This window comes from Microchirus variegatus, assembly GCF_963457635.1.
Source record: "Microchirus variegatus genome assembly, chromosome: 12".
Taxonomy (NCBI): domain Eukaryota; kingdom Metazoa; phylum Chordata; class Actinopteri; order Pleuronectiformes; family Soleidae; genus Microchirus; species Microchirus variegatus.
The window spans coordinates 26,831,491-26,850,463 of record NC_139813.1 but is presented as its reverse complement, the minus strand read 5'-3'; the positions used below and the strand labels follow the sequence as shown (position 1 = coordinate 26,850,463).

The 18,973-nt window shown below is 41.1% G+C and overlaps 1 protein-coding gene across 1 annotated transcript in view; it reads left to right on the top strand.

Moving 5' to 3' along the window:
• The first annotated feature begins 1,563 nt into the window (after positions 1-1,563).
• Positions 1,564-18,973, top strand: part of vash2 (vasohibin 2) — a 25,072-nt gene continuing 7,662 nt past the window's right edge. Inside the window, exons 1-7 of the mRNA XM_083898397.1 lie at positions 1,564-1,904; positions 3,993-4,498; positions 13,954-14,042; positions 15,789-15,845; positions 16,014-16,088; positions 18,362-18,599; positions 18,686-18,829. Coding sequence (XP_083754523.1) covers positions 4,160-4,498; positions 13,954-14,042; positions 15,789-15,845; positions 16,014-16,088; positions 18,362-18,599; positions 18,686-18,829 — 942 coding nt within the window. The 5' untranslated portion in view covers positions 1,564-1,904; positions 3,993-4,159. The remainder of the gene's footprint in view (positions 1,905-3,992; positions 4,499-13,953; positions 14,043-15,788; positions 15,846-16,013; positions 16,089-18,361; positions 18,600-18,685; positions 18,830-18,973) is intronic.

Below are 18,973 nucleotides of genomic sequence, written 5' to 3'. Positions count from 1 at the left end.
CACCAAACCCCATAGAGAAAATCATCGATTTTAAAATCACAGAGACACAGGAGTTCACAGGAGTTGTTGATCCTCTGCTGCCTCCATCGCTTAGTTACAATGTGCTATTTTTGTGAATTCGGCTTTTGAATTTTTTAAATTCGGAGTCACCTCAGTGACACAGAGTGACCACACGTGGCAGCAGTGGACCAGCAGCTCCTGTGTCCCTGATTTTTTTCTCTGTGGGCTTTGGTGTGGGAGAGTGAGCGGTTTCCTCTGTCGTACATTTATATCCCATAGATCCGGGGCGGCGATTGCACGGTGACCTACAGCACCGTCAATCTTTCCTTCACGCCCGCGACGACCTCTGCGGCTGAGCCCGGCGACCTTTACGCTACCGTCAACAAACCACGCAAAGATAAAACGCACACATCGTCCGCATAACGTCGCGTGTCATGTCAATATTTAACTTGTTTACAGATTCAAAACGTAAATTTAAAACAACAAGAGTCATGTTTTTATTATAATAATATAACCAAGTGTGTTAATGTGTCTGTTGAGCCACAAGGGGGCGCTGTATGTTACGTTACTGCTGCAATGACAAAGTTGTAGTGTATATTTTCATAAACCTATAAATACTTATATTAATATTTTGCTTAATGTTCAGACTGTCGTGCATATTACTGTAAATACTGCTGTGTGGTGTAAGAGTAATACATGTTTTATTTATCTAAAATAATAATGAAAAATACAATATATGCTGTATATTTCATTATATATGTGTGTAAATAAATTGCAAACCCGTGTTGTGGGTTCAAATTCACTAAAAAAGAATATTCTGTGTAGTATTTTGTGTAGTTTATTCGTATAATTTTGTGTTTTTTTTGCGTTAAATAATTTGACATTCCTCTCTGGTTGTGAAGAAAAACCTGGATAAATTGTACAAAAATGTGCCAAATAATAAATGAATAAATAAGTAAGTAAGTAAGTAAGTAAATAAATAAATAAATAAATAAATAAATAAATAAATAAATAAATAAATAAATAAAAATCAACAGATGCAGCAGAAACGAGGATCCCATTTGTTGCAGCCGTCTGTCACTTGTTGACGCCTTCTTCTGTTGGAATGGGCCAATCAGAGAGCGCCGTCGCCCTAAGGCCCGCCTCTCTTTGTCGCCTGGACCAATGGGAATCGGCCGTAGCCTCCGCGAGGGGGAACCAGCGACAGGCAGCGAGAGAACGGACGGCAGCAGCTGCTTGTGGCACCGCTTCATCCCCCGGTGATTTAATCATGTGAAGAAACGGAAGCCATTTTCTTTTTTTAAATCAACATGTTTCTAAGAGGGAGCTGATCCCGAAGCGGCAGAGCGGCCGCTGCCGGCGAGGGAACCCGCCGAGGAGGCTCTTTTATCGGACTGGAGTGGTGGGAAGCCCCCCGCAGTGTTCCCGTCATAGAAGACGCCACCAGCGAACATCCGGTTAGGATTTTAATCCCACCGGAAAAATAAAAGCCCGGCGGATTAGCAATGTTTCGTGATTATGACGACATATAGACAACAATACACGTGTAGTTGTTTTAAAAACGTAAACGACATTGTTATGAGTTTGTTTCGTTTCGCTTTTTGGCAACGTTTTACAAGATTGAGCGAAATGGGGCTTTTATTTTGAAGGGGGGGGGGCTTCCCGTACAGGCAGCCGCACGCTCGCGCCGGCTTGACACCGTGGAGAAGGAGGTGAAGTTAGAGGAAAAAAAAGAAGAAAAAAGGCAGCGACTAAAACAAGAGTTAACGGCCTGAAGCTGCACGACACCGGCGCCGGGGCATGAATGAGACTCGCCGCCGGTTACCGTGTGTTTTCCGGCTCCGACGCCTTTTGAACCGGAGCCCCCGCTGTTTGTGTGGACCCGGAGCCCCGGTGGAAATACGGTACGTTTGGCTAAAAAATAAATAAATAAATAAATAAACAAATGCACGAATAACGGTGTGCGTGATTTCACGACACACACTCGAAGATTTTGTTGTGTTTTTGTGGCTGTAGTTGTTGTGATTTTAGCTGAATAACGTCCATATTGTTGACTGTTGAATGAGTTCACGTTGCCACCTGCTCGCTGTTGCATTTCAACACACGATATACGATTTTTATCGTTCATTTAACTCACAATAATCTCAACGTTTGTGAATTTCCATCATATGGAGAACACTTAATGTGGAAAGTATGTTTAACGGAAGTTGACTAGCTTAAAAAAGACTCATATAATCGCAGTGATTTATTTAGCTAACTGTTTCGCGTTTGCTAACTGTTTTGTCAACAATAGTTGATGTTGATTTTTAGAATTCAGGGCAGCCGCTAAATTACGATAATTTATAATATGCAAAAAAATTGAATATAGAGTATTTTCCTTTAAAATAATAACAACTTTTGGCTGTAAAAACGTACTTATAGCAACATATATCGACTTTCTGAATTTGTAATAATTGGCCGACATTGTTGGTGTTGCCACCAGCTAGCTGTTGCATTTAAACACACGATTTACGATTTTTATCGTGCATTTAACTCACAATAATTTCAACGTTTGTGAATTTACATTATATGGAGAACGGTAAATGGGTTAAGTATGTTTCACGGAAGTTGATTAGCTTAAAAAGACGCATACAATAGCAGTGTTTGCTAACTTTTTTGTCAACAATAGTTGATGTTGATTTTTAGAATTCAGGGCAGCCGCTAAATAATTTTTCTTTTGGCGCTTATATTTAGCCAATTTAAAATGTTAAGGCTTAAAGATAATTGATAATATGAAAAAATAGTATATAGAGTATTTTCCTTTAAAATAATAACTTTTGGCTGTAAAAACTTACTTATAGCAACATATATCGACTTTCTGTATTTGTAATAATTGGTCGACGTTGGTGTTGCCACCAGCTAGCGGTTGCATTTAAACACACAATATACAATTTTTATCGTGCATTTAACGAAACCATAATCTTAACATTGTGAATAAAAAAATATGGACAACGGAAAATGGGCGAAGTATGTTTCTTATATGTTTTACGGAAGGTGACTAGCTTAAAAAACCCCGCATACAATCGCAGTGATTTATCTAGCTAACGATTTCGCGTTTGCTAACTTTTTTGTCAACAATAGTTGATGTTGATTTTTAGAATTCAGGGCAGCGGCCAAATTATTTTTCTTTTGGCGCTTATATTTAGCCAATTTAAAATGTTATGGCTTAACGATAATGGATAATATGAACAAAATAGTATATAGAGTATTTTCCTTTAAAATAATAACAACTTTTGGCTGAAAAAAAGCAAGTTATAGCAACATATAACTTTCTGGATTTATACTAATTGGCCGATTTAATGAGTTTACGTTTTACGTTCACTGTTGCATTTGAACATACGATATACAATTTTTATCTTGCATTTAACTCAACCATAATCTCAACATTGTGAATTTCCATATAAGTAAATAGGGAAAGTGTGTTTCTAATATGTTTTACAGAATTTGACTAGCTCGCAAAAAGACAACAATAGTCACATTTGCGATAGCTGATTTTTAGAATTCAGGGCAGCTGCTCAATTATGTCGCTATTTTTCTATTGGCGCTTATATTTAGTCAATTTAAAATGTAAAGGTTTAAAGATCACTGATAATAGTATTTTCCTTTAACAACTTTTGGCTGAAAAAAGTACGTTATAGCAACATGTATCAATGGAATTTGTAACAATTGGCCGATTAATAGCTATCGGTTAGCCGATGCCGCTAAGAAATGACAAACATCGGCCGAACAGATCAATTGGTTTATGTCTACCAAGTTACAGCACGCAATGAATGAGTGTTTGTTTAAAAATATAAAAATATAATTGATTAATCTGTGTTATTTTTTAAACAAAAAGTAATTTAGCTTAGCTTAATAGTTTAACTAAAAACGATACAGAACTTTTGTGGATCGGATCCCTCTGTTCTTGTTCTTTGTGTACAGGCCTTTAAATCAAATGAATTCTCCCTCTGCAGGTTTGCCCTAGAAGGTGAAAATGTCTTGTCCCACATTGAAGGAGGAGGAGCAGCTATCGTAGTCGGAGGAGGATTCCCCGCTCTGACTTCTCCTCCTCCTCCTCCTCCTCCTCCTCCTCCTCCTCCTCCTCCTCCTCCTCCTCCTCCTCGTCGGCCTCCGGGAATCGATGACCGGACCCAACTCCCCGAGCCGCACCGGCACCTCCTCGGCCAAACTGAGCAGGTACGGCCGGTCCAAGAGCAGCAGCTCACACTGCCTGCTCCGCTGCAGCACCCAGGAGGCGTCCTCCGCGTCTCCTCCTCCTCCTCCTCCTCCGACCCACAACAGCCCCCACTCCCCCGGGGAGGAGGAGGAGAAGGATGGGGGCGTTCTGTTCTACGTGAACCGCACCGGTTTCCCCATTGAGGGCGTCACCTGGGAGCGGATGTGGTCCCACGTGGCTGCCGTGCACCCCGAGGGCCAGGAGATGGTGGACCGGATACGCAACGCCGCGTACCTGCCCAGGGTGAGTGAGCGACGGCGCTAGAAACGTATCTACGATATGTCGTGAAATGTCGCGGAAAAGTCCTCGACTCGGTTCTGCAGCTGTGGAATATTTTTGTAATCGGGTATTCTACCAATTATTCCACGACATCGCTACAAATACAGTACGCTCCGGTAAGCTACGTTAAATCAGCGAACACCAATGTTTACGTTAGCGTGTTAGCATTAGCAACTGGATGCTTTGGGCTCAGATGCCGAATCACTGAGGACGTGTTGTTGTGGTTCGACAGCTGTCGCTTCTTGTTTAAGCGTGTAATGATTCCACACTTTGGACATTTTCTGGCTTTTACGGGCTATTTCACGCTCCGTCACGGCGCCAGCTGAAATCCCGGTGTGCGTCTGCTAAAACGGTCCGTGTGGAACAATGATCCCTGCCCTGAACAGGCCGCAATATCGTGCGAGATAGGAATTAAACAAGTACTCGAGGCAGTGTGAAATTTTGTAATCGAGTTACTCGAGTAATCGTTGCAGACCTATCTTGGACTCTGACCACTAGGTGGCAGCAGGCTTTCCGTCCTGTCACGAGAAGAAAAAAACCTTGTTGTGCATGATATTTACGATTTTACTCTGCATTTTCCACGTATTATCAATAGTTTCGGGTGTTTCTACGACATTCTCGATATTTTGTTTTCCGACACGTGTCATATTGACCAATTCTTGTCAGTACAGTTGTACGGATGCAGTCTTCTCGATATCTCAAGACTGTATTTTCCATGTTATCTTGCTGTTTGACAGCCTTTTCTGGCCAGAAAGCTAAAGTTTTGTAATCGTCCTCACTCTCTCGCATTAAAGTCCATTGAAGAAATCAGCGTTTTTAGCTTGCGGCTAATCTCCAGGTGTTGACGTGTCGCTGCCTTTGTTTTGTAAGTCTGTGTCGCGTCGTTAAATGCAGACAACAACATTACAAACGCCGAAAGTCGCAAAATAAGACCATTTGAACGCATTTGACCTGTGATGTTAGAATTTATGGTTTTCTGTATGGGTTTTGGTGCAGGGAGAGTGAGTGAAGTGAGACAAACTGACGTGATAATCTGTCAGGGACCGTTGATAAGTAACTTTGGGAAAGTAAATCAGACTATTTCACTCTTTTGTTGTCTGCTGCTGCTGATTTTCCTCTCAGCTCGCTGTCCTCCAGGCTGAGGAGGAGGAGGGAATCTGCTGTATGTTTTGCTCTGTTAATTGGCCATGTGGTCATTAGTGACCTGGTTGTTGGTTGGCAAGAAAAATATCCCATGCTCCTGGTCTGGACACAAGGACAGGAGGGAGGAGGGAGGAGGGAGGAGGGAGGAGGTCCAGCTCAGCTCGCTGCTTCCTGCCTTCACTGCTTTTAGAGGCCTGTGATTATAACGTTAGGGGTTTGGAATTTCACTCGCTGACGAGTATCACTGTGAATGTGGAGCATCTGAAGTGAGAGGAAAATGCACTTCCTCACTGCCAGAGAGTGTGTGTGTGTGTGTGTGTGTGTGTGTGTGTGTGTGTGTGTGTGTGTGTGTGTGTGTGTGTGTGTGTGTGTGTGTGTGTGTGTGTGTGTGTGTGTGTGTGTGTGTGTGTGTGTGTGTGTGTGTGTGTGTGTGTGTGAATTACATTTGGAGATTTGAAGGGAAAAAAACAGCAGCCACACCGTTTTATTCCTCACAAATGTAAACCGAATGCCTATAATGATGGAAATTCATGAAAATTATTCCTTAAGAGGTTTGCAAATATTTTCAACGGATCCTTGTTCAGGACGACGCCGACTATTATGATGGTAAATTTTAAGTCATTCCGAGATACTTTTTGTTGTTGAGTAGAAAGTCAGCTCACTGTCAAAGTGCATCAGGGCTAATGGATAATTTCCTGATTTTCAAAAATTCATTAAAAATATTCCTTAAGAGGTTTGCAAATATTTTCAACAGATCCTTGTTCAGGGCGACACCGACTATTATGATGCCAAATTTCAAGTCATTCCGAGATACTTTTTGTTTTTGATACAAAAGTCAGCTCACTGTCAAAGTGCATCAGGGCAAATGGATCATTTCCTGAATTTCAAAAATTCATTAAAATTATTCCTTAAGAGGTTTGCAAATATTTTCAGCGGATCCTTGTTCAGGGCGACGGCGACTATTATGACGGTGAATTTCAAGTCATTCCGAGATACTTTTTGTTTTTGAGAAGAAAATCAGCTCATTGTCAAAGTGCATCAGGGCAAATGGATCATTTCATGATTTTCAAAAATTCATTAAAAATATTCCTTAAGAGGTTTGCAAATATTTTCAGCGGATCCTTGTTCAGGGCGACGCCGACTATTGTGACGGTGAATTTCAAGTCATTCCGAGATACTTTTTGTTTTTGAGAAGAAAATCAGCTCATTGTCAAAGTGCATCAGGGCAAATGGATCATTTCATGATTTTCAAAAATTCGTTAAAATTATTCCTTAAGACGTTTACAAAAATTTTCAACGGATCCTTGTTCAGGGCGACACCGACTATTATGATGGTAAATTTCAGGTCATTCCGAGATACTTTTTGTTTTTGATACAAAAGTCAGCTCACTGTCAAAGTGCATCAGGGCTAATGGATAATTTCCTGATTTTCAAAAATTCATTAAAAATATTCCTTAAGAGGTTTGCAAATATTTTCAACAGATCCTTGTTCAGGGCGACACCGACTATTATGATGCCAAATTTCAAGTCACTCCGAGATACTTTTTGTTTTTGATACAAAAGTCAGCTCACTGTCAAAGTGCATCAGGGCAAATGGATCATTTCCTGAATTTCAAAAATTCATTAAAATTATTCCTTAAGAGGTTTGCAAATATTTTCAGCGGATCCTTGTTCAGGGCGACGGCGACTATTATGACGGTGAATTTCAAGTCATTCCGAGATACTTTTTGTTTTTGAGAAGAAAGTCAGCTCACTGTCAAAGTGCATCAGGGCAAGTGGATCATTTCATGATTTTCAAAAATTCGTTAAAATTATTCCTTAAGACGTTTACAAAAATTTTCAACAGATCCTTGTTCAGGGCGACACCGATTATTATGATGGTGAATTTCAAGTCATTCCAAGATACTTTTTGTTTTCGAGAAGAAAGTCAGCTCACTGTCAAAGTGCATCAGGACAAATGGATGTTTCATGATTTTCAAAAATTAATTTAAATTATTCCTAAAGAGGTTTGCAAATATTTTCGACGGATCCTTGTTCAGGACGACGGCGACTATTATGATGGTAAATTTCAAGTCATTCCGAGATACTTTTTGTTTTTGATACAAAAGTCAGCTCACTGTCAAAGTGCATCAGGGCAAATGGATCATTTCATGATTTTCAAAAATTCGTTAAAATTATTCCTTAAGAGGTTTGCAAATAATTTCGACTGATCCTTGTTCAGGGCGATGCCGACTATTATGATGCCAAATTTAAAGTCATTCCGAGATACTTTTTGTTTTCGAGAAGAAAGTCAGCTCACTGTCAAAGTGCATCAGGGAAAATGGATCATTTCCTGAATTTCAAAAATTCATTAAAATTATTCCTTAAGAGGTTTGCAAATATTTTCAACAGATCCTTGTTCAGGGCGACACCGACTATTATGATGCCAAATTTCAAGTCATTCCGAGATACTTTTTGTTTTTGATACAAAAGTCAGCTCACTGTCAAAGTGCATCAGGGCAAATGGATCATTTCCTGAATTTCAAAAATTCATTAAAATTATTCCTTAAGAGGTTTGCAAATATTTTCAGCGGATCCTTGTTCAGGGCGACGGCGACTATTATGACGGTGAATTTCAAGTCATTCCGAGATACTTTTTGTTTTTGAGAAGAAAATCAGCTCATTGTCAAAGTGCATCAGGGCAAATGGATCATTTCATGATTTTCAAAAATTCATTAAAAATATTCCTTAAGAGGTTTGCAAATATTTTCAGCGGATCCTTGTTCAGGGCGACGCCGACTATTGTGACGGTGAATTTCAAGTCATTCCGAGATACTTTTTGTTTTTGAGAAGAAAATCAGCTCATTGTCAAAGTGCATCAGGGCAAATGGATCATTTCATGATTTTCAAAAATTCGTTAAAATTATTCCTTAAGACGTTTACAAAAATTTTCAACGGATCCTTGTTCAGGGCGACACCGACTATTATGATGGTAAATTTCAGGTCATTCCGAGATACTTTTTGTTTTTGATACAAAAGTCAGCTCACTGTCAAAGTGCATCAGGGCTAATGGATAATTTCCTGATTTTCAAAAATTCATTAAAAATATTCCTTAAGAGGTTTGCAAATATTTTCAACAGATCCTTGTTCAGGGCGACGGCGACTATTATGACGGTGAATTTCAAGTCATTCCGAGATACTTTTTGTTTTTGAGAAGAAAGTCAGCTCACTGTCAAAGTGCATCAGGGCAAGTGGATCATTTCATGATTTTCAAAAATTCGTTAAAATTATTCCTTAAGACGTTTACAAAAATTTTCAACAGATCCTTGTTCAGGGCGACACCGATTATTATGATGGTGAATTTCAAGTCATTCCAAGATACTTTTTGTTTTCGAGAAGAAAGTCAGCTCACTGTCAAAGTGCATCAGGACAAATGGATGTTTCATGATTTTCAAAAATTAATTTAAATTATTCCTAAAGAGGTTTGCAAATATTTTCGACGGATCCTTGTTCAGGACGACGGCGACTATTATGATGGTAAATTTCAAGTCATTCCGAGATACTTTTTGTTTTTGATACAAAAGTCAGCTCACTGTCAAAGTGCATCAGGGCAAATGGATCATTTCATGATTTTCAAAAATTCGTTAAAATTATTCCTTAAGAGGTTTGCAAATAATTTCGACTGATCCTTGTTCAGGGCGATGCCGACTATTATGATGCCAAATTTAAAGTCATTCCGAGATACTTTTTGTTTTCGAGAAGAAAGTCAGCTCACTGTCAAAGTGCATCAGGGAAAATGGATCATTTCCTGATTTTCAAAAATTCATTAAAAATATTCCTTAAGAGATATGCAAATATTTTCAGCGGATCCTTGTTCAGGGCGACGCCGACTATTATGACGGTAAATTTCAAGTCATTCCGAGATACTTTTTGTTTTTGAGAAGAAAGTCAGCTCACTGTCAAAGTGCATCAGGGCAAATGGATCATTTCCTGAATTTCAAAAATTCATTAAAATTATTCCTTAAGAGGTTTGCAAATATTTTCAGCGGATCCTTGTTCAGGGCGACGCCGACTATTGTGACGGTGAATTTCAAGTCATTCCGAGATACTTTTTGTTTTTGAGAAGAAAGTCAGCTCATTGTCAAAGTGCATCAGGGCAAATGGATCATTTCATGATTTTCCAAAAATTCGTTAAAATAATTCCTTAAGAGATATGCAAATAATTTCGACGGATCCTTGTTCAGGGCGAAGCCGACTATTATGATGGTAAATTTCAAGTCATTCCGAGATACTTTTTGTTTTTGAGAAGAAAATCAGCTCATTGTCAAAGTGCATCAGGGCAAATGGATCATTTTATGATTTTCAAAAATTCGTTAAAATTATTCCTTAAGAGGTTTACAAAAATTTTCAACGGATCCTTGTTCAGGGCGACACCAACTATTATGATGGTGAATTTCAAGTCATTCCAAGATACTTTTTGTTTTCGAGAAGAAAGTCAGCTCACTGTCACAGTGCATCAGGGAAAATGGATCATTTCCTGATTTTCAAAAATTCATTAAAAATATTCCTTAAGAGGTTTGCAAATATTTTCAACGGATCCTTGTTCAGGGCGACACCGACTATTATGATGGTGAATTTCAAGTCATTCCAAGATACTTTTTGTTTTCGAGAAGAAAGTCAGCTCACTTTCAAAGTGCATCAGGGCAAATGGATCATTTCCTAATTTTCAAAAATTCATCAAAATTATTCCTTAAGAGATATGCAAATAATTTCGACGGATCCTTGTTCAGGGCGACGCCGACTATTATGATGGTAAATTTCAAGTCATTCCGAGATACTTTTTTATTTTCGAGAAGAAAGTCAGCTCACTGTCAAAGTGCATCAGGGCAAATGGATCATTTCCTGATTTTCAAAAATTCATTAAAAATATTCCTTAAGAGTTTTGCAAATATTTTCAACGGATCCTTGTTCAGGGCAATGCCGACTATTATGATGATAAATTTCAAGTCATTTCGAGATACTTTTTGTTTTTAAGACTAAAGTCAGCTCACTGTCAAAGTGATACGGTAAATGTATTTCTAACAAATCCCAGACTTACACAGTCCTGAATTTCATTGGGTGAGACTCGAGTAGATATTTATTTTGAAAATCTTTTGCTTGGATACTGCCGTAAACAGCGTGGCGGACGCTGGTTTTAACGGCAGTAATGTTGTGTTGTTGTCAAGCAACCTGACTCTAGTGTGTGTGTGTGTGTGTGTGTGTGTGTGTGTGTGTGTGTGTTTTGAGCAGGTGGTAACTACAGCTGACATACTGATCCATATGATTGAACTGTAACTTTAGAGAGGAGATGACTAACTAAAGAAATCATCAAAACCTTTAATTATTTCTGTGTGTGTGTGTGTGTGTGTGTGTGTGTGTGTGTGTGTGTGTGTGTGTGTGTGTGTGGACCAACATTTTCTGACATTTCAAGGACAAAAACAAGTGAAAGTATTTGTTAGTTTCAGCCTTTACTCAAGGAGATAAATCGCTGGGAAAATGTGCTGGAGGTTTTCCACCATATCCCTCTGTCTGTGATCCAGAACATCACGTCCCACTACATACATCATATTTGAAACTTCAGGGCCAAACCATGTCCACGAGTTCATGTGGGGGGGGGGGGGGAGGGGGACATCTTTACTCTCAGCGTGTCTGCCAGACATGACCACAGTTTATAATCCCACATGTAGGAAAATCCTCACTAAAGTTTAATACACTGGCGTACAAATTCTTATGCTAAAATATTTGAATGCTTTCGTAATGTCTGCGTCTACATGAGCGACGTTACAGCTAAGTTAGATCTTTGCGCTCCCTCGCTTGTTTTTTGCGCTCCTTCTCTTGTTTTTACGGTCCCTCATTTCTTATCTGCGCTCCATCACTTATTTGCGCTCCCTTGCTTGTTACTTGCGCTCTCTTGCTTGTTTTTTGCACTCCCTCATTTGTTCTTTGCGCTCAATCACTTGTTCATTGCACTCCCTCACTTGTTCGTTGCACTCCCTCACTTGTTCGTTGCACTCCCTCACTCGTGTTTGCACTCCATCACTTGTTCTTTGCAGTCCCTCATTTGTTCTTTGCGCTTAATCACTTGTTCTGTGCACTCCCTCATTTGTTCTTTGCACTCCCTCATTCGTTCTTTGCACTACATCACTCGTTCTTTCCACTCCATCACTTGTTCTTTGCACTCCCTCATTTGTTCTTTGCACTCCCTCATTCGTTCTTTGCACTACATCACTCGTTCTTTCCACTCCCTCATTTGTTCTTTGCGCTCCCTCATTTGTTCTTTGCACTCCATCACTTGTTCTTTTCACTCCCTCACTTGTTCTTTGCGCTCCATCCTAAGGCCCGCCCCACAAACCGAAAAACAACGCCGCAAAGAACAAGTGTGTTTTTAAACAATAAAAACCAATATTTTTGAATGATCAAAACGATATTTTATTTGCTTCTTAAAAAGTGTCGTTTTAAAATATTGACCCAAATTTTACTCCATGTGACCAACGATTAAAGCAGATTATTTCCTCCATTAATCGAGGACTCGTTGGTCTTTAAAATGTCAGAAATTTAGGAAAATGTGTTCATGCAGCATCGGTGAGTTCATCCCCTCATTGTCTCCTTCAGTCTGGTAACTCTACCTCTCTGTTCCTGTTTCTTTACCCTCCTCCTCCTCCTCCTCTTCTTCCCTTTATCCCTTTGTCTTATTAGTAACGTCAAACCTGCTTTGTTTTCGCTCTCTTTCTGTTATTCTTTGTTCTCGTGCAGCGGTTGAACCATCGCGACAGCAGAGAGACAAAAACACGTCCGTATTTTGAATTTAAGGCTTTATTTATTTATTAGTCTTGATGATGGAGGTCATGTGTGCAGGTTGTTATGCCACGAACGTTGGCCCAGGTGGAATCAGCAGATTATCCAGCATGCACCTGGATTTCATTAGTGGGATTATTCAGTGTGTTAATGAGGCGACGTGAGGTGAGAGAGAGGAAACCATGGACACGCTGTAGTTTCATTTGTGTTACGAATAAAACGGCTGAACAGTGTTTAAGTAAATGTAAAAGTAAAAAAAGCCCACAGGAAGTGGTGCGGCTGTGGTTCACCCTTCCTGCACAAACACTGACCGACCCACAGAGTGACAGGAAGTGAGCGAGAGGGTGACTCTGCAGCGTCCTGTCGCGAAGCCACATCTGCGGCTCCTGATGTTTCCTCCTCTAATCGCTCTTTGTTTGACCTGAAACAACCGCGTGGTTTCCACTTCACCACCGTGTGGACCCTGTGTGGCCTCACCGCCAGCCCCCCACGTCTAATTATTTCCTGTGGCTACGCACCGTTAGCTTCCGAGAAACATGTAAACTCATGAGGGTTTGTGTTGTTTTTCTTTTAGCGCAGGATGCTATCAGCTAGCATGAGTGCTAACGGCGCTGAGAGTAGCAGCAGGAAAAAAAGAGAAAAAGTTCTACCGTTTTTTTTTTCTGGTTAAGGTTTGATGGGAAAAAAACTGTTTTGTGACATTTTATAGGCCAAGAAACAACGAATCAGTGAACCGAGAAAATGTTCAACATCATCGCGATAAAAATCACTTACAATAAGTTAAATGTGGTGAATTTCTGTATGTAGCTAGAACAAAAACGCGGATATTGTTAGAACAAAATACATTACATTATAGAACAACGTGCGTTAGAACAAAATACCTAAGAACATAAGTTCAAACAAAATTCGTAAATTGTTAGAACTAAATTTGTTAATTGTTAGAACAAAATGCATAAGAACAAAATACGTAAGCACAACTTGCATAAGAACAAAATCTGTAAGGGGAAAATATGTGCGAACAACATACATTCAAACAAAATTTGTAAATTGTTAGAACAAAATACGTAAGAACAAAATGCGTCATGTGCTCCAAGAACAATATATGTTTATTCTTAGTAATAATAAACATTACGTTACATTATTGTTTTTTATGTTGCTGATGTTGCACAAACAGACTTCTGTACGTTTACCACCTTCTGTTACGACCACAGGTTCTTGGTCTGTTCTGCAGCAGAAAATTAATCCTGGACCACGTTTCTTTTTATATATAAACAAATAAAAACCTGTTTTTTTGACGACTGATTTTCCGAAACTAATCTTCAGTTTGAGGATGAAAGTGTTTGCAGCTGTCGGATCTTCAGTCATGAGCTGTGACTGAGTCATGGAACATTAAACACAAACATGGCTGAGTGTTTCCACATGATGGAAATGACGTGTCTCTGTCTCTGTGTCTCTGTCTGCAGCTTCCTGTTCTGTCCGTCCCGACCTTCAAAGCGTCCATGTCCGTCCCCGACTGGCTTGTGTCCGTCCAGAACTTCATGAAGGCCCTGCAGTATCCTAACCGTGTCGCCATGGCGACGCACTGTAGGTCACAGCCAGAGCCGCTGCTGTCGGGCGAAGTTAGTTCTGTTTGTGTGTCATCGGGTTTGACATGTCTGGACTGAACGAGGCTTCCAGTGTGAGACCGACTTCAGCTGCAGGAGGTTTCATCTTCTTATTCATGATTTGGTCCAAAAAATTTCCAAAATGATTCAGTTTTAATGATTTATTTGCTCCATATAACAAAGAAACCAGGAAATACTCACATTTAAGAAGCTAAAAAATCACAGAAACTTGTTTTTAATATTTTTTTCTCACAAACTTTGAAATTTTGACTTTACATTTAAATTGACCCCTAATCCGTAATCTGGATCAGATCCAGATGAAAGTTGGTATGATGGTAGAGAGTCTGATCCTGCGCAAACGTACCAAATTTCGTTCAAATCCGATGAGTTTGACGTGTCTGAACTGAACGAGGCTTCCGGTGTGAGACCGACTTCAGCTGCAGGGGAGGTTTCATCTTCTTAACCAATTTACATTTAATGATTTGGTCCAAAATTATTCCGTTTTAATGATTTCTTTGCTCCATATAACAAAGAAACCAGGAAATATTCACATTTAAGAAGCTAGAAAATCACAGAAACTTTTACATTTTGACGTTACGCGTTACATTCCAGTTGACCCCTAATCTGTAATCTGGATCAGATCCAGATGAAAGTTGGTATGATGGTAGAGAGTCTGATCCTGCACAAACGTACCAAATTTCGTTCAAATCCGATGAGTTTGACGTGTCTAGACTGAACGAGGCTTCCTGTGTGAGACCGACTTCAGCTGCAGGGGAGGTTTCATCTTCTTAACCAATTTACCTTTAATGATTTGGTCCAAAATGATTCAGTTTTAATGATTTCTTTGCTCCATATAACAAAGAAACCAGGAAATATTCACATTTAAGAAGCTAGAAAATCACAGAAACTTTTACATTTTGACGTTACGCGTTACATTCCAGTTGACCCCTAATCCGTAATCTGGATCGGATCCAGATGAAAGTTGGTATGATGGTAGAGAGTCTGATCCTGCGCACACGTACCAAATTTCGTTCAAATCCGATGAGTTTGACGTGTCTAGACTGAACGAGGCTTCCTGTGTGAGACCGACTTCAGCTGCAGGGGAGGTTTCATCTTCTTAACCAATTTACCTTTAATGATTTGGTCCAAAATGATTCAGTTTTAATGATTTCTTTGCTCCATATAACAAAGAAACCAGGAAATATTCACATTTAAGAAGCTAGAAAATCACAGAAACTTTTACATTTTGACGTTACGCGTTACATTCCAGTCGACCCCTAATCCGTAATCTGGATCGGATCCAGATGAAAGTTGGTATGATGGTAGAGAGTCTGATCCTGCGTACACGTACCAAATTTCGTTCAAATCCGATGAGTTTTGACAGAGATATTTTAATTATTTGTTGTTGTTGTCGTTGGGATCAGACTAATGCGTCCAACACTGAAGGACAGGAAGAAACAGGAGGACAAAGAAAGTTCATGATAAAAACAGAATCTCCTCAGTGGAGATAATTAAATCAAATGATAATCAGGTTAAATCACGAGGTGAATTCTGATGTTTTTAATCAGATTATTTCGTGTTCTGTCACATGGTCGCATAAATGTGAACGCAATGTCCTCACAAACTGTTTTTATTTTACTTATTATTATTATTATTATTATAAATGAATGTATGATCCTTGACAGTTGTGTCAGATATAACCACACAGGAACACAGTTCTTTGAAATCAAGAAGACGCGTCCACTGTGCGGGTAAGTGGAGAATGTGTCTATATCGTCTTTGTCCTCCTCGTCATCCTCTCGTTTCCCTCCCTCCTTCCTCCTCCCTCCTCTCCTTGACTTCTCCTTCACTCGTCCCTGCCTCCCACTGTGTCTCACCCTGTCTTTCACCTCCTCCTCCTCTTCCTCTTCTTCCTCCAGGTTAATGGAGACGGCAAGAGAGATGATCAGGGAGTCTTTGCCAATCAAATGCCTGGAAGCTGTCATCTTAGGGATGTATCCTTCACTTGCACTGACACACACACACACACACACACACACACACACACACACACACACACACAGAGAGAGGACCATGAGGTTATTTTGTTATCTCTGTGTTAAATCAATGCGTCGCGTTGCTCTAATGTCTCGATGCCTCCCACCACCATCGCCGCCACCCTTTACACTTCTCACCCAAAGTGGTTGCCTGGCAACAAGCCCACTTCAAAGTTTAGCCCCCCACCACGCACGCACACGCACACACACACAGGCTTTGTATCATCCGACAGAGCTTAAGATTTAAAGCAGCAGTACGTACGTTTTTGTCTCCGCTTTGAATTCGAATCGGGTGAAAATATTCACATTTTTACGAAGCTGAAAAAAAAAAGAACACTCAAACGTATCAATAGATGATCAAAATAGTCGGCGATTCGTTAAATAATCGGTTATTATTATTCGTCGCAGCCTTTAATACCAGATGTACGTTAACAGCTAAAGGATTTAATCCTCACGTCATTCCTTCAAAATCTGTCCATGGTCCACGTTTCCCTGTGAGACCTAGAGCCTGTCCATGGGTATCTGGAACCACCAAGTTTTGGCTTCCCCCCCTAATTCCATTGTTCCCATCATGGTACGGTTCGGTTTGGAATGGTTCCAAGTTCTGGGTCAGGCTTGCGTTTCGACTCAGAACAGTACCTTAAGTACTATACTACCTTTTAAAAGTGTTCAAGGCCCTTGAATGTTTTTGAAGATCACCCTAAATGGACATGGGTCCTTGAAAGTGCTTGAATTCTGTGCAAGAAAGAAGTGAAGCCACCTACTAGACGAGGCCTACGCAGGACAAACGTGGAGTCATAATTGCTAGCAGGCGTTGGGGTCACTGTCCACTGTCTCTGGCCGCGGTTTGACGTGAGATTCCGTGCAGAACAACGAGCGAGTAAAGCCGCGACAAGAGCGACCAAATGACGACGTAAAGATCTCTGTCTCGCCAAAGACAAATGAGTTCACTTGATGCAGAGCGTGCTAGCAAATCAATAAACGTGGATTTTGAGGGAGTTGGTCCTTGAAAGGGCCTTGAATTTGATGTCACCTAAGGCGTGGGAACCCTGAAGACCACAACAGACAAGAATAGAGGATTTGTGGCTGGTTATTTTGGTTCTATTCCTAATGGAAGGTCTTTGTTTTCTCTAAGTAACAACCAGCTGCTGTTGTACATCAAACCCCCAGGTCAATCCTGGAGTCGACTACGATCCAGGGACGAGATTGTTGAAGGGATTTTGACTCCTGACTAGAATCTCCTTTTTCTGGATCTGATTTCTTGTCAGAAATGTGTGTGAAAGTGAAGCTCCTCCTCCTGGAAATGAAGAGATCTGCATGACACACCGAGCCTAAAGATGATTTTCATGCCCAGAGAGAATCCAGGAGGAGCTCTTTCCCCTCTGAAATTCCATAGGATGAACTCGCCTCGGCGTTTCAGAGAAACTATAGAAGGATCGTATGGATCTGCGCTCATGTTCTGCCGAGCATCTGTTCATTGTTCATTATTCACTGCAGTCAGCTGATCCCGGCTCACACTGAGAGCCGTTGTCCTGCATTTACTGTATAATTAGATTTAAGTTTTTTACGGCGGCCACAGGGTTTAGAAAGTGGCCGTCGTTGTCGAGCCGCGAAGGCTTTGGTGTCCGTTTTCTTGGTATCCGTCGAGCTGCGTTAATATTTAATGAAAGCAACAACAACAACAACAGCAGCTCTGTGGATTCCAGAGGAGCAGATGGTCAGAAACTCCAGTCCACAGTTTGAGCTCCCAGTGGAGCCAACTCACTCATCTATTCACGTTTATTACTGCTTTATAAAACTGCTCACTCTCCCACACCAAACCCCATTGAGGAAATCAGTGATTTTAGCTTGTGCGGACAGAGCAGCTGCTGGTCTGCTGCTGCCCCGTGTGGTCACTTTGTGTCACTGAGGTCAATCTAAATTAAGGTTTTCAAAAGCCGAATTGACAAAATAAGACGTTTGGACTTAGTGATGGAGGAACTCCCGTGTAGACGTGATGCAAAATTGCTAGTTTTCTCTCTGGGGTTTGGTGCGGGAGATTGGGGCGTTGGTAAAGGAGAACCTGGTCTAACTAAGAGATAAATTGTTTTCCGTGTTTTCACTGAAGGAGAAGCCGGCCTGGTTCAATAAAAAAAAACGTCTTAAGCTGCTGCCAAAGATCCAAACAAACAAACGCGCGTTCCGTCTCGGGTTTTATTTAAGTTCCCTTAACGCCGGACGTCCTCGCCCAGCTACCTGACCAACGGCCTGACGTCTCTGGAGCGCTTCCCCATCAGCTTCAAGACGCAGTTCTCCGGCCACTGCTTCCACCACGTGGTGCTCGGCGTCTACTGCAACGGCCGCTACGGCTCGCTGGGCATGAGCCGCCGCCAGGACCTGATGGACAAACCGCTGGTCCACCGCACGCTGGGCGAGCTGGTGGCCGAGTTCGAGAGCTCCTACAGGAGATACCAGCACACCCTGAAGAAGGTGAGGAGGTGGTGGTGGTGGTGGAGGAGCAGGAGAGTCCGGTTATCAGATGTGTTTGAACGTTCTTCTTCTTCTTCTTCTTCCAGGTGAAGATCGGACTGTACGTGCCTCACGACCCACACGTCTTCCAGCCAATCGAGTGGAAGCATTTGGTGCTGAACGCCGCCAGACTGGGAGCTCAGGAGATGAGGAAGGAGCTGGAGAAACATGGCCGAGACATGAGGATGAAGGTAAGGAACCGACCTGTGGCGTGTCCTGGAGCTGGGAATCTCCAGGGTAGCTCAAGGACTGGTTTGAAGGGATTATAGTACGTTTTAGTGCTGGGCACGTTAATGGCGGTTATGGAGAATATTTAGCTTAGCGTTAGCCTGAGG